The sequence below is a fragment of the Ceratosolen solmsi genome, unplaced genomic scaffold (assembly GCF_000503995.2).
Source record: "Ceratosolen solmsi marchali unplaced genomic scaffold, CerSol_1.0 scaffold12, whole genome shotgun sequence".
NCBI lineage: Eukaryota > Metazoa > Arthropoda > Insecta > Hymenoptera > Agaonidae > Ceratosolen > Ceratosolen solmsi.
In genome coordinates, this window is record NW_011948456.1 from 587,828 (window position 1) to 605,072 (window position 17,245).

General features: G+C 25.3%; 2 protein-coding genes across 3 annotated transcripts in view; one reads left to right on the plus strand and one right to left on the minus strand.

The window, feature by feature from the left end:
* The window catches only part of LOC105366806 (uncharacterized), a 22,162-nt gene extending 14,510 nt beyond the window's left edge, over window positions 1-7,652 (plus strand). The window contains 5 exon segments of the mRNA XM_011505365.1: window positions 2,094-2,682; window positions 6,937-6,941; window positions 7,045-7,203; window positions 7,303-7,401; window positions 7,600-7,652. Of these exon segments, the coding sequence (XP_011503667.1) occupies window positions 2,094-2,682; window positions 6,937-6,941; window positions 7,045-7,203; window positions 7,303-7,401; window positions 7,600-7,652 (905 nt within the window).
* Window positions 7,653-10,605: 2,953 nt separating this feature from the next.
* On the minus strand, window positions 10,606-13,980 carry LOC105366796 (DNA fragmentation factor subunit alpha). Of its 2 annotated transcripts, none has more exons than XM_011505355.1 (3): window positions 13,786-13,980; window positions 12,105-12,402; window positions 10,606-10,762 (listed from the first exon to the last, which is right to left on the minus strand). In XM_011505355.1, exons 1-3 carry the CDS (start codon window positions 13,961-13,963, stop codon window positions 10,642-10,644), a joined length of 597 nt encoding a protein of 198 aa, XP_011503657.1. In that variant the 5' UTR covers window positions 13,964-13,980; the 3' UTR covers window positions 10,606-10,641. The 2 variants fall into 2 exon arrangements, with proteins under 2 accessions (XP_011503657.1, XP_011503656.1); XM_011505354.1 differs by having other exon boundaries at window positions 12,105-12,408.
* Between the last annotated feature and the right edge of the window lie 3,265 nt (window positions 13,981-17,245).

Here is a 17,245-nt window from a genome sequence, read left to right on the forward strand (position 1 = left end):
CTCTTCCGACATTCTCCTTGTCCATGCCTAATTTCCTCAGAAGTGGGAAAAGGGTGTGTACAATTAGCATAACGCCGAAAAGCAGCGCGCTCTGAATGGAAAACTAAGACCAGAAGCTCCTTGAGTGAAGACTCATGGCAAGAGGCTTTAAAGGTGGGGACAAGACAGCGGAGGTCGCTGTCCGCGGAGGACAATTGGAACACGCTGTCCACGTTGGCAGCCAAGGGCTATCTGCAGAAAGAATTCGAGAAAACGGTTCGCGTGGGCAGTCAAGGGCTAACAGAAGGAAAGTCAAGTAATAGAGAACAATTATCTATGGAAGCCAAGTCTAAAGATAACTCAACGTAGTAATACGTGTTAATAAATTAGAGACAAGTATATTGCAAAGACCACTGACCAGCCTAAGACTACTGGATCCCAGTGAGTATAAGAATCATCCTGCACGCATTTGCTTTGCCGCGTGCCCTGGTGATCAACTAACCCCTGAATCAGAACAAGACTACCGCATCCCTGTGAATATAAGAGTCATCGTATACGCATTTGCTTTGCCGCGTGCCCTGGTGACCAACTCACCCCTGGATCAGAACAAAACTACGATATCGCTGTAAGTATACAAATTCACGTTATCTACTCAATTATTGCCAGCCTGCGGCAAAACCGGCACAACACAACCATTTACATTATCTCACACTCCCTGACAAGAAGTGTGCAGTAATTATCTGTCTTTTCAAACCTTTCGATTCAACATCAATTCAACAATTTCAAGAGCATCTTGTGTAGTGAAACCTCCTATATAAGAAGCCGTTCAAGAAATCGTATCTTTACATTAGATTTAAGAAGATTCTACAACAACCATATGTAAATAGTGTAATAAATTGTATAATAAATGTATAATTAACCAACTCTCACGACTCTTTTACAGCCCTACCACCTAACTCTTTCCTGAGCGTCTGCTAGGGCGGGCGGCAAATTAAGCTATTGAAGCATTGGCAGTTCAAGCCAAGAATGACATCACTATAAATTCGAACACATGTTCATTCTCCGAAATTTGTTGAACTTTACTTTAATTTTTATGAAGTTCAATATTTTGCAATACTATTTATACATTCGAAGTTATTTGTAATACGTTTGTATGTTTATAATTTATACAGATGCAGATTACTATTAAATAACAAGTACCTTTATATATTAAAAAATTCTGGTTATACTAATCCATGATTACTTATTTCTATAATATTTTATTAAAATCATGTATATAAATTAATCATATAAAAATATTTCAATACTTCAGATATAATTAAAAAGAGATATAAAATTTTACAAATTAAAATGTATTTGCATTTTTGTAATATTAAATATCAAAATACTATCTTACCTTATTGAACATATATATAAAGATGCGCGTTAATTCAGTGATGTTTTAATGTCTTCGTTGGTAAAAAATTATAATATAATCTGTGTGATTAATTTTCATGATAAAGTGTATATATAATCTAAAAATAAATCGATTAAATTATATGATAATGAAAATAAAATTATAAAATATACTAGCAATAAGATGCTTATCTAAATAGATAAATAAAGACAAGATTTTAAGGATTGGTACCATATAATTCATTTGAAATTCTATTTCTTCTGCAACAAATACATATTAAATTGCATTATAAAAAACTTGTAAAACATTGTATAAAATTTAATTAAAAGAATTAGTTGTATTATTTTATTAAATTCAAAATTCATATTTAATAATTAAAATAAAAAATTAACTACAAATATATAATATAAATTTAAAGATAAACAATAGTTGTTTTAATAAAGTACTTCAATTTCCTTGATACGCCTGATAAAGGTAATCTTTTACGAAGAAAACAATAGTGATTCATTCTATGAAAATAAGGAAACTTAAGACAACTATACAGTACGAATAAAAAAATATAAATATTATTTATGATTATTTGTACTCCAATATAAGAAATTAAATTTAATACTTATTATGATGCTGTTTCCAATATACTTAATTATTGCAGATAGTTTTTATATTATTATTAAATGTTACAACAATTATTTTTTAAACCCGTTATTAATAATTGTAGGTGATGATGAACAATCAGATTGGATCGGAGATTCAAATTGGTGGGATGATTCAGAAAATAAAAACGAAGAAAAGTTACCATTTAATACTGCATTTCAATCTTTAATACATTTAAATATTGAACATTTCAATGAAGAATCAAAAAGAAATTATAAACAAAAAATTCAATGTATTCGTGATGGTTTAAATGGTCGTGAAATTCTTGCTGGTCGTAGGCATGTTAATAATATCCCTGGATACTCTATTATTACATCAGTTAATGAAAAAATTTCTAGATTTTTACAAGATTCAAATCAAACTAAACTAAAATTATATCCAATGCGACAATTTGAACGTGAAAAATTACGTCGTCTAGCATATCTTTATAATTTGAATGTAAAAGGTGATTTAACATGTCCAGTTTTATGTAAAACTAAATATACTACTCAAACAATTTGTGTCGATACAGTATCGTTGAGAAAATTATCTGATCAAAAGAAATTGCAAAAACCTCTAAATTCAAAGAGAGCAATAGAAAATCTCGTGTATAATAATGCAAAAATAGATCAATTATCAAATACTAAATATTTTAAAAAATATAATACATTGGAAAATTGGGAAATAAATAAAATATTTACTGATTTACCAATTAAATTAAAAATACATAGTTTAAACCATTCAAAATCTAATTAATTTGTGAAGTTTAGTTTTCTAGTATTTGTAATTATTAGAATATTACAACGGTATATAATAAATAATATCAATTATAAATGTGAAAATAAGAAAAGATTGACAAGTGAAAATGAAATACCAAATAAACATTTACAAAAATATATTTGACGATTATATTACGGTAATGTTATTCATAATATAGAATTCATATTTATAAATTTGCATTATGGAATTTATAACAAAAACATTTATCAGATAAAATTTGATAAAATATTCTGAAATCATAAACAATATACTTGTATTGTTTGTTATTACCTATTACTTAAGGTTAATTTTATACTTAAATAAAAATATTTTATATTTTGTTGATTAGTAAAAATATAAATTCTCAATGCAATGAATGTAATTAAATAAGTGATAATTCATGAAATTGCAGTTTAAAGTGTATATTATAGATTAATAATACTCATCGTCTAAATTTTAAAAAGTATATATTTATATACTATAAGAACTGCGCATAAATATTTTTGATAACTATTCTTAAAATTTTATGTACTTGTATATTCATATAATTAACAGCCTTCTTTTTTTAAGCATATTGTTATTTTATTATTAATACTTATTGTAATATTTATTCAATTTAAAATTAAAACGTAAGCTTTTATTTTGGATGTCCTAAAGAAACAAGAGATGGAATCATAATCTCTTTTTCCACATTTTGTTTTAAAGGAAATTTCATAATTACATACATGTTTGAAAATTAGCTTTTGATCGGTTCGGAAATCAACATTTAGTTTGAAATTTAATAATAATTAACATGATTTACCCAAAATTAGTCCAGATAATAACGTATTATTGTGAATATTACAAATATAACGGTTATTTTATAATTTTAGCATCATTACCGTGTTAGAAATAAAAACCTTTCGTTTGATGTTATGAAACACGTATTTATACGTTTATTTTGAGAAATAAAATTTATTGTATTTAGTAAGTATAAAAAATCTATTTTCTATTGTAAAAAATAAAATATTTTAATTGAAACTAACAATATTATATAAGTAGATATATTAAAATATGTCAAAAATTTTGCTATAAATTGTAATTTATAATGCATATTTTATAACAGATATAACAAATACGTTATATATTTATAATATGTATACATGATTTCATATTTTGTATTAAATAGTTTTTGTTAATACATATAAAACATCTATGTCACAGTAAATTTAACTAAATTCACTTATTTTGATACTGATGCTGCTGGGTTCAAATTTTTATGGATAAAATAAGATGAGTGTAATCATAGGTGGGTTGCTTCTACTTAATTTTTTAAAAATGGATGTCAAAGAAAAATATTAAAAAAGCTTAAGCTTTTTAGCTAACTTTTCCTTTAGTAATCAAGTGAAAAGTAATAGAGCTTATGTACAAATAAGCTCAATTTAAATGATTTAACATTTATTAAAACTCAGATAAATGATTTCGAAACAAAACAAGCGAATTTAGTTAAATTCAAGATTGTACTAAATTAGGATTCAAGCAAAGATAAAATACAATATTAGTTATTTATAAATTTTCATAAACAAACGCTATTGATTGAAAAGAAAATATATATTGGCTGTTTTTTTACACATACCGATCATGCTACCCGGGAAAAACGTCACACGGACATCCTCCCACCACTAGCCAACTACAGCGCTCATCCTAGGCCAGCGGCTAAGACGGACCCAACTCGCTGCCCCTACCAGCGCGAGTCTCCTACTACTTCTACGAATTCATAAGGAGAAGGAGAATCAGGCTCCAGGCTATCAAGAATACACTTACAGAATTATCGTCACTAATATTAATTGAAGAAACTCTCATCCATTCATTTCGACATCCATAGATCACTGACTATTTATTATATTTATTATATTCAGTAAAGGGAAAGATACTACACTCTAAAGGCAGTATTGAATTATTGCATTGCCCCTTCCGCTTGCCAGCAAGCCTCCATCCACTATGCCAGCTATCAATATTATTCACACTTGACGTAAATCCTCGCCTATTTCTCGTGACCGCACCCCGGCCTACGTCTATCATATTTATTATAGATTTATTATATTATATAGAGCCGGGTTTTATTTAGATATTATAGAGCCCGACCTAATGCTCGTTATCAGGGCGAGACCTTACCGATCATGCTATCCGGGAAAAACGTTTCTTGATCATTCGCGGCCCACGTCTACCGTATCAGAAAAGCCTTCTGACTTGATTCCCTAGCAAACCGTAAGAGAGGGCACCGATCCTGACAGTAGACCCCTGCCTAAGTCTAAAATTAGTACTGCGAGACATTACCGGTCACACCACAACAAATTGGTTTTGATCAAACCACAAAAGAGGGCGACAAATATTCGTAATAATCCCCACGACCGCCACGAGCCGAATCTCGCTTGGTACGATTCGAGCGTCGCCGTAAACGTCAAAGCTCCGCGAGCCAACTAATGCCCAATATAATTCAAGCGCGACTCACACGACACATGACTGTAAAATAAAACCCGGAATTTACCTTACAAAGCTTGCACTCCCAGACGATGTTTCGACTTAATAATCAGCTGCCTAGTCACTACATTCAACAATTCTTTTACAACACAAAGAACACCTACAATACTGTAATAACTACTTAAATAAAGGTCACTAAAACCAATTGTATTTACTCTGAGTTGATGCATTAACCTCTCACCTATCCCCTCCCCCCATCACCATTAAACCGGCGGTACGGTCTAATCCATCCACCGTGATCTGCGATCATACTGGTGGCTGGAATTCCAAGCAGTTACTATTATCAATTTAATTAACTAATTAATAGTGAATCTTGTTACAGTCAAATGCACAAGTGATAATCAATATGAAAATGAATAAATCGAAGAACAAATCTTATCAATTTTAAAGTAATAACGTAATAAAAGTTACTTAATCCCAATGAATCACTGATGTTAACGGTTTGATGGTAAAATACCGTTCATTTTTTAACATTATATACATTACAAATTATTTATATATATGCATTAACATTAGGTATTTAATTATCTTTTCTCTTAGGATAAAACTTCTATTATATGTTAATTAGGTTCAGAAGATTGATAATTTAAGTAGAGACAAACATTCAAACATTATATATCTCAAGTATTTGGTACCAATGGAATATCCATCGAGTAAATAATATAAATGAAAAGGTAGTATCAAATATTTATTGCTGAGTAATCTAATCTAATCTATCTTACTCAAATAAAAACATTGGTCAATGTACGATTTGATTGCTTTATTATTTTATAAACAAATTAATTATTTGTGCTCTATGAAATTAAAACAAATTGTAATACAAAAGTATTAATTAATATAAGAAAAATTCTAAAATTACCACTGATTTGCAAATGTAGTATTAATACAATTTATTATTTTAAATCATTCGTTAGAAATATTACTTTTTATTGTTTTATGTTGACTAAACGAGATTATAATTATTTTTTGTGCATATTAATATTATAAAAATTTATTATTACTTTTTAATTTTTGTTAGTGTACAACACAAAAAACTAACTATCCCATTCGTAACAATCGAATAGCGATTACACATTATTTTTATTTCAAAATATATGAAAGTAACAATTTAAAATTTTTTCATTTCCTATTCAGCACATTGACACATTCCAAAATCTATTTACATTCTTCATTTACAAAATTCCTTATTATACAGTAATATTCAATGACAATATTTTATCAATAGTAATGTTGGAAAAGAAATAATGATATTTATTAATAAAAATTATTATAATTTTTAATTTTGCTTTTCATTTCATTTCATTTCAAAGAAAACATTTAGTTAACTATACAATTAAAAATAAAATATAAAATTGTAAAATATCAAATAAATACTAATTTATTTTTTAATTAATATAAAAATTTAAACAGAACTTACTATCCACTGGAAATAATATTTTTCTCGTTATCAGATTCATCTGTTTCTTCAGATTGTTTAATATTAAAACTATCAATAAGTATATCAGTACATTCATTATTAACAGTTTGAAAATCTAATTTTTTTTCAAATTTTTCTTTTAAATTTTTATTTGATTCCGAAAATTTTTTAATCATTTTGTTTCCAAATAAAGTATTTTCATTTTCACAATTTACTTTAATTACATTTTTAGATTCTGTAATTGAATCTGTACTTTGACTACTAATCGAAGAATTTGAAGAATAAGATCTTGAGTGAGATCTAGAATGAGATTTTGATCTCAATATTGTTCTTTGTTTAGATTTTGGTCTCGATGATCGAGCCCTTAATTTTCTTTTTGATGATTTGGTCCTCGACTTTGACCTTGATAATCTAGTCCTTGATTTGGACATCAATTTTGACCATGATTTTATAGTAGATTTTGTTATAGATATAAACTCAGATGTGGATCTTGATCGTGGTCTTAATTGTTTTATACAGTCGTAGACCTTTTCTAACTGTTTCGATGATGACCACGATCTTAACGGAAAACATGATTTTGAATACAATTTTGATGTAGAACTTGCATTTAAAGAAAGAGATCTAGATCTATATCTAGATACATATTTTGATGAAGATCTTGATCTTAATTCCACTGTATGTGAAGTATTTGATAGATGTAAACAATTTAAATCTAGTCTTTTTATTTCTGAACAATTTTTATTAGATTCGGATTTATACAACCCAAATTTTAATTTTAAATCATCATTTTTGTTGCTATTTGAATCAGGATGAAGGATTTGAGTATTTACTTTTTCGTAACAAGATGTAGAAATATCTTCATTATTTACATTTTCAATTGGATCAAATATTGCAGTTTCTACTTTAGATACAGATTTCGAACAGATTTTACCGGTCATGCCACAATAAAGTGGTTTTGATCAAACCATAATAGAGGGCGACAACTATTCGTAATAATCGCCACCACCGCCACGAGCCGAATATCACTCAGTCTAGTCCAACGTCGAGTCAAATGCCTAATCAGTCGCGAGCTGAATCTCGCTTGGTACGATTCGAGCGTCGCCGTAAGCGTCAAAGCTCTGCGAGCCGACTAATGCCTAATATAATTCAAGCGTGACTCAAACGACAGATGACTATCGAATAAAAAAGACTCCGTTGATTTATAAACTAGAACCCGGAATTATTACTCCCGAGATACCTTACGAAGCTTGCACTCCCAGACGATGTTTCGATTTAATAATCAGCTGCCTAGTCACTACAATCAACAATTCTCACCATAATTAAGAACACCCAGACCACTGTAACAACTACTTAAATAAAGGTTACTAAAATCAATTGTATTTACTCTGAGTTGATGCATTAACCTCCCCCCCCCCATCGCCATAAAACCAGTGGTACGGTCTAATCCACACACCGTGATCTGCGATCATACTGGTGGCTGGAATTCCAACCAGATAATATAATTTTTCCTTTAAATATTAATTTTTTTAATAAATATAATACAATTATATCTTACATTTAAAAAAGTATCCATATTTATTAATTTACTAAGAATTAAAATGATATATAATTATGTTTATGATTACTTTCGAAAAATACAAGCTGAATCTCTAAGATGAAGAATAATATATAGAACTTGATATTGAGATTTTTGTAAAGACAATGTGATATAAAAAATGAATACTGGTTATAGATATATATTTATATAATAGATAATAGAAATATGTTAAAAGATGAGATTTCTAGAAATCGATAGCATATTCAAATTTTAATGACGTGAACAAAGAGTAGCGAATTGATAAATGGAGATTTTTAATGGGCGTAAAGAAACAAACTATTTTAAATTATATTATTTCATAAATATTGAATACCTAATGTTATTGTCAATATATAGTTCTTTGTTTATTGAGTCTATTTACCCATTTTTTGTAAATATTTTATGAAATATAAATCAATCACTTACATAAAATATTATGTATTAATAAATGATAGTGTGACCTCTCGCGAGTGTTATACATCCCCAGATGTATAACAAACCAAAACTCTAACGGTCATTGGACATCTGGAAAAAGTTGTTACATCCGAGAAAGAGGCACAATCGCCTCTATTATTTTCAGTATTAACTAGCATTTTAAAGCAAACACGTGTCAAGACGCGCTATTCAGCTATGAACTAGTCACTCAGGAACTACTCGCTGTCTCTTGGTTGGGACGCCATCGAAGGAACACGGTCTGTCCTAGCAGGACTGCCATGGAACAGTCGCTCTCTCTCAGTGAAGCCATTATAGAAAGAACACATGTCACTCCCAGTGCGCATCAGTTAACAAGCAGTCAAGGGTGCTGACTGCATTACAAGAAGTATGGTATCGAAGCGCTTGACATCACGAATGTACACCAGTTGACTCTATTGAGGGTAACTTTTACATGACTAAGCCATACTCCCTTTAATTGAGTATGCACAACTCTTTACAACATTAGCAAAGGCCTCAATTACATAAATAATCTATACTTCTTTCTAAAGAGTGTGCATAATATATTGCTGATCGTTCAGCAATAACTTTGACACCATCAACAAGGAGCAACTACATCTTTGTGATTGAACATAGTTCACACTCTCCTGAGAAATGAATTCAATTCATATTCAATCAATAGTATAATTGTCAATAAGCCATAATAAACAATATTAACGAAGTCTGCACACACTGTATATCTCTACAGCCCTTCCACTTAAGTCTTTACCTAAGCATCCGCTAAGGCGGGTGACAAATTAAATTGAACTATCGAACATTGGCGGTTTGAGCCAGAAAATCAAATACTTTCGAACACATAGTATGGATTAAACGGCATAACTCGCTTGATAAGGATACATATAAAGAATGTAATATTGAAACAAGTAAGCGACGTAGCTCTTATGGATAGACGAATATTACATGAGTATATAAATACTAATTATTTTTATTTTTTATTATGACGACATTGACTGCGAAATAAATGCTATATGGATAAATTTATATGTAATACACGTGAAACGAAAAACAGCTGAAGCATAATATTATATAACCTTTACCCGATTATATATTAATGTACATATGAACTGCAATCTCTATTCTGATACTGTTTAGTAAATTTTTATTAATCTACGATTTGAATATTATAATGAAGTTATCAATAAGGTCGCATTAATACTTTCAGTATAAATAACAATATTTTTCTTTATCAGTGTAATCACTAGTAGATTTATATTGAATTCTTCCATGAGCCTTAATATTCTTACCCTTCTATTAAATAACTTAATTTTTGTATAAATTACAAATATTTATGACCCTTCTAATGTACAACTATATATTTGAATTAATTTCTGAAACATGTAATTATTTTGAAGTATTATTATATGTAAATATTATAATATCCAATAAGATATAATAATAAGATATAAATTTAATTACAGTAGTACTTGATATTTCCAAAAATAGTGTAAGACTTGGATTCCTAACTTTAAGCTTTAGTTTTAAATGAAAGAAAATATTGCCAGGTATGTAACTGTATAAATAATTATTGTACGCTAAACAAGTATATATATTTATATAATTTATAATAAAATTTAGAACAATTAAAATTGAATGAATTATATTCAAAACAAACCTATATGAATGCATTGTAACAAAATAAATATAAAATTTATAAAATTTTTTAAATAACTAAGATTCGGATATTTTCCCATATGAAATTATAACAAATTAATTTAGATACATTTATATTTATTAACAGTAAATATAAGAAAGTACTAATCTTATTTTAAAAAGAAAGTTTTTTTTTAATCTATCAAGTATTTTGAGCACTTCAATCGAATAAATAAAATAAAATAAATTTTTATTAACACTTTTAGAATTTAATTTCATTTACATTAATTGAACATTTGTATTACTTGTCAGCACTTGAAGAAGATCTATAGATTCATGTACCTGCCGTTTTTCCGCAAGAAATTTACTTAAACTTTCTTTAAGTTGTTCAAAAAATATCCTGGAACAGAAAATCATAACGTATTTTTTTTAAATATTGCGTTTATATATTAAGATAACTTTAAATAAATATTAAGAAATAAGTCATATATTTAAATACTAGTCTTTATTAACTATACATTTTTTTTGTTATAGAATAACTTTCAACAGAGTTTATTTTTTATATTTACGTAAATTATATACTTGAAAGGAAATTTAATTGAAATAAAATATTTTTATACAGTTAAATACTATAGTATTATCCTTAAATATATATCTAAAATAAAAAAAATATAAGAATGATTCGTGCAAAAATATCAATAGGTTTTACACCGATCTGTAAAAAATCTGTACAAAAATTTAATTTCATCATTTAGTTTTATTTTCACTGTCAATTTATGTAACAGTTTCATTTGAAATACATATCAGATTATTGGGTTGTACTATTTATATATATACACATACAATATATGAAATATTTTAAAATCTACTACATGGAAACAAAGTAGCGCCAGTGTTTAACAATGATTTTTTCCAATTCTTATAATTAATTGAGGTGATTTTTAACTTAAAATATTTGATTATTGTTTAAAACTACATTTTACATCATAAAGCTGATATTAGCCTGCTATAATAATAATTGAATTTACAAGGACTTCAAGCATAGAAAATATAAATTGTATTTCTGCTTATTTTAATAAGAATTTAAAACTATTACAGCAAATAACTAATTCTAATAAAATGTTATTTTCATATTACAAATATTTTAGCACTTTCTTAAAATTTCCTACACACAATAAACACAATACTTCACAATAATGAATTTAATTTATTGTTACTGTTTGTCATTGCAAAGATGTTGATATACTATATAAATGATATAAAAACTTTTAACAAGTTTACTTTTAACCAAATCTGTATATTTTTGTTAAATGTAAATGAGATTTTCAAAAGTATAAATTTAAAATCGTGTTTGTAGTAAAGAAACTTTTTGAGAATTTATCTTTAGAAAAATATATTATACTTGAAAATTTTTTTAATAACAATCAGATTGATTGTTAAAGTATTTTGAAATTAGTAAAATAATTCTAGACATATTTTTTGTTTTGTTAACTAACTAACAGTTATAAGTGTGAACCTCATTAATATAAAATATTATATAGTATGAATTTCACAATTGATTGCATTTTTATTTTTGTCCGCTTATATAACTGAAATAAAAAATGATTTATGCTTTGTTGTAAAAAATATACGTTAAATAAATAAAAAAGGTACTTGGAAAAACAAATAATAAAATTGCGAATATCTGTATAGAATTAAATGTCTATAAAATTTAATTTTATAGTTAATAAGTTAATATTTACCCATTTGAAATAACATCCACAAAATTATCTAAATTTATATCACTAAGTTTTTCAACATCAGCTCCAGTCAATAAAGATATACGAGATGGCTCAGCTTTTAGAGAACATATTAATGATTTGATTTTAAGATATTGATATTGTGCATCATTAAGACTTTTTTTGCTATCAGTATCATCAACAGTAAAAAAGTCACATTTTGATGTTTTTGTTTCTGTTACAATCCACTTCTGATTTCCATAAAGAATCATAAGATTCGTATTTGTTTTGAAAGTAGCAAAATATTCTTCATCATCAATTTCTGTTCCTAACATGAAAATTATTTTAACATTTTATTATATAATAATAAAATTATCATATACAAAATTAAGTTTTGTATTCTCAATTATTACAGATCCACAGTACAATTCTAAAAACATAATCCATTGATCTTCCTGTAGAAATATTTTTCAATTATGAGATAAAAGTAATTGTTTAATTACTTAAAAATTAAACAATTCAAAAAACATACTTTTAAAATAACTTGATGTTGTAATATTTCAAGACATAATTATAATTTTTCTTTTACCCAACGAAGGACCGGAAATAATCTCCTGATATGAAAACTTAAATAATAATTTAGTTAATAATTCATTATACGTCTTCGTAAACCCGCTTTTATTAAATTAACTACGTTAAGGTTATTTGGAGCTGCGAGCATCACTTTAGGATTAAGCAATGATAGCTGATCATCTCAAAATCATTTTGTGATTATCAACTATGAATCTTATTATTTCAATATTTATATTTTTTATTATTTAAATAGTTTAATCTGTTCTTAATAATAATTTTCAAAACTAATTTTTCATATTCTACATCGATATATGGATGTATATAAAGTATGTGTGCTTTTTACATAAAACATAACATTTCACTTTAGGAGTTAAAAATAATAGAATTTCAATATAATAAGATATATATATAAATTATAATTATTTAGTTTGAGAAACAAAACATGTAATATTAAAGCATATAGTGTTTATCTATTTCTAACATAAGTAGATATGAAAAAATAAATACCAATTGTGAGTTAAAAATAAAAAATTTTAGATATAACTAAAACAATAATAGCTAAAAAGTTAAAAACTAAGAGAGAATCTCGATATATATCATAAGATTATACGTAGTAGTAACAAAAATTGCATTACTGATAAATATTAAATGTATTTTATTCATTATAGATATCAAATCGTTTTTACTTCAGTAAATTATTTTATTAGTTAATAGCATATTTGTAATTAGCTTATTCTATAAGGTTAAATTTGAACCCGATCTTTAATATAATGTTTAAATATATTAATGAAAACTTCTATTTATATACATGGTTTTCTTTAGACTTTTTTCTATAGACAGTATTACATTTCGAGTTTTACAAAAATATTTTATGACCATCATTCAATAAAACTTGTGCACTTCCTTTGTTTAATTAAGATTTCTTGAATTTCTAGAATATAAAAATTTTTCATATTCAAAAATAATTCTGTACGAATCCTAAATTAATAATTAAGTTCATGCCTTTAGTTATTATACTAAAATTTGGGAAAATATTGGATTTTAAATAAAAACACATGCTGAAACCAGAGGATGTATTTTTACAAATGAAATATATAATTACTGATGTACACAATTACAACATGTATCTTACCATCTTGTTCCAAAACAATAGTTATATTGGTTTTTGTTGGAATATTATATAGCATTCGAGCAATTTTTATTAATTCTCCAAGAGAAGAAGCTGTAATACTTTTTCTATATCTTCTTGTATGATCAATAATTTTATATATTTTATTCGATTTACTTGCTTGTTTTCGTTTATCCGACATTTTTATGCAATTTCAACTGAAATATAAAATGTAAATTTACAATTGATATTTTTATAAAATTTTGATATAATATTGGCTAGCACTTAAATTTAAATGAATTATGTTGGATTTGTTTTTACCTTGGTTAATTATTAATTTGTATTTTCATTCTGAACACTGTGTTTTACATGCATTATTTGTAATAAGTAAAAGATCAAAAAACAAAAAACGTTAAGAAAAGCAACGTTGTAATTTTAACATTAATAAGTGCGAACAGAAGTAAAAATAATTTTTAAGGGTTTCATATTCAGATACGTGAAACAATTAATATTATTTTTCGATATTTACAAAGATTCCAATTCTAAAATATAAAGAAGTACACTTAAGTGTTGGCATTGTGACAATGGTGAGGTTTAAATAGACATATATATATATATACAACTAATATGTAAGAAAGTTTATATTTTTAATTCCTTCATTCTCTGACATCTATTTAAAGGTAATTTTGAAAATAGTACGAATGTTTAACATTAATATTATTTACTTTTATCTAAGTGGAAATATAGGAGTTTGAACACATATGGTGTGCAATGTTACATTATTAATATATATAAAGGGAAATTAAAGCTGAAATATAAGGGATATTTAGTCTTTGATACATCAATGAGAAAATGTATGTAAAACCTTGAAAAAAAAGAATTAAAGGCTATTTTTATCACACAATTTATAACTTTAAAAAATATAATGATGACAAATTGAATTAAGGAAACAGATTAACGATATTTTATTTTCACTTGTATAAAAAAAATTATTGTAGCTAAAGGATAAATATAAATGTTATAATTGAATTGTTTACACTAATCAATTCATAAAATTGATATTGAAATTATTGCGTATATAACCATAAATCCATATAAATGTTGGGTATATCATATTTCTTATCATATAGTCCACAAGTGAACATTTCATACATTATATATAAATATAAACCAAGATCAAATATTAATGAATTAAATACAATTTTAATTCGTTCCAGATAGTTTCTACTATATTCATTTTGTTGGAGCATATGAGATATTTTAAAATATTTAAGTCAAACATTGAATGATATTATAAACTAATTAACTGCAATAACCGTGAACTTCGTTTTCGTTATAGTGTTGTAGAAAGAGATTTAAACATTTTTATCAATTCTGTATACTGCATAACAAATTTGGATTTTGTTCAATATCATACACTTAATAATTTATTAAAAAGTAAGTGTTATACTTACATTGTAATTCAGTTGTTCTATAAGATTTACAAAAAGTAGTTAAAATATAATATATGAAATGAAGTTCTATGAGTCATCACTTTTTAAATTATTTAGATTATAGGAATATTTATATAAAAAATAGACTGCAGTGATAAAGAAATAAAGCTGCAAATAAAGTATAATTAAAAGAATAAGTCATTATTTTGTTTCTTAATTTCAAGGCAATGATAAAAAATATATATTCTATAATGGAATCTATATTAAAAAATAAATTATATTTTTAAATTATAATTTAATTAACATACTTTTTTAAAATAAATTTAAATATACTTGTAGTGTATGGATATATTGAAAAATTTAATAAATTGCATTATTGAAATTATTTTTTTCGAAATTAAATTCTCTCCAAATTTACTTTAATAAAGATGATAAAATCTATACTTACACATTGTAATATGTTCATGTAAATGAGTTTATGAAATAATTTGGTAAAAAATTCAACAAATTTAATATTAGTAGTAGTCCTAATAAATATTTCTATTAGGATTAAAAATTTTGCATCAAGAAGTAATAGATATTAATAATTGATTAGAAGTTGATTTCTTTCCATTAAATATTTATACGAATACATTTTAATAAATATAAAAATATAAATTTTAGTTATTCTGTATAATTAAACATCTTTTAAAAGCAAGATGAAACTGAGTATTTTTTAAAATAATTCTTCCTACCTTTTAGTTAAAGAAAATAGTCTTTACATTATCATTATGTATATAAAAGTTATATAATTTTTTAATACTATTTTATTATTACTAATTATAATTAAATTATCAAATTATTAAATTTTAATTTACATTTTACATTTTACATTAATATTTTAATTATTTGCACTTTTTCTAAAAAATAATTTCAGCATAATAATATGATGGTAAAATATTTCAAATTTTAACAAATTATTTAAGACTATACTCCAAAATAAAATTTAATTTAATACGTTCATAAATTATACGTTTATAGAACCGCAAATTTATGATTGAGACTAATTCCATAATAAACAAATTTCGAATAACATAAAACAAAAAATACATGTGAAATATCTGCAATGCGACATTCAGCTATATAATTTTGTTAATTGCATTTCTTTTCCTATTCTTACAACATTAAATATGGGTTCTTATACCATCTTATGTTCACTTATTTAAAATATTCATATCTTAATTTCTATTTAATATATTGAGATTTTATTTAAAAGAAATTGCACTTGACATTGCTTCAATTGTATTATTTTTTAGATTTTATTAATTATTTAGTATGACGATAAACATACTTTTATATGGCTTACAGAGAACATTTTTATATAAAGCCCGCGAAATTTAATAGTTGTACTATTGCATATACTTAAAATAAAGGCTTTATTAAGTATTCAATATTCTGTATTTTTATTAAAACTATTATTTACTGTTTTTTAAAAATAGTAATATAATAAACATAAGGTCTTATATTTAAAATATTAAATTAAAAATATAAAAATATACACGTATTTATTTTAAAGAACATAATTAACGAAACAAATAAAAATAAAAAAAATAACCAAACTAATATTATTTTACAATTTATTTACTACACCCTTACATACAAAACAAATATTTTAAAACTGTAATATTAATTAAAACTAAAAAAATATTTTGTAATTCTTTAATTCGTGTATTAAAAATTTAAATATCTTGATAATATATTCAATAATATAATGTGTAAATATTTAATTATTTTTATTAATAACTGTTAAAATTGTGAATAGCTAAATAAATTAACTAAAAAAATTGTTTAGGTAGAAATTAATTTATAAAATAAAGATTTGACTTAAAATATTGTATTTTTTTAACTTAAACATAATTTAAATTTTTATTATGTGTTGTAATTTGATTATTATATATTTAATTGTAAAAATATTTTTTTACAAATATAAATCGTGATTAAAATAAATAAGTTACTATTTACAAGAGTTAATTAGAGTTAATTTCGTATTTTATTGTCCGAAATAGGATAAA

Excerpts from the sequence above, each read along its gene's own strand:
- LOC105366796 (XM_011505354.1), bottom strand. The coding sequence starts at position 13,963 with ATGTCGGATAAACGAAAACAAGCAAGTAAATCGAATAAAATATATAAA. Across the intron at positions 12,409-13,785 it reads TATTGTTTTGGAACAAGATG|GAACAGAAATTGATGATGAA; the intron begins GTAAGATACATG and ends TTTTCATGTTAG. Across the intron at positions 10,763-12,104 it reads GTGGATGTTATTTCAAATGG|GATATTTTTTGAACAACTTA; the intron begins GTAAATATTAAC and ends TTTCTGTTCCAG.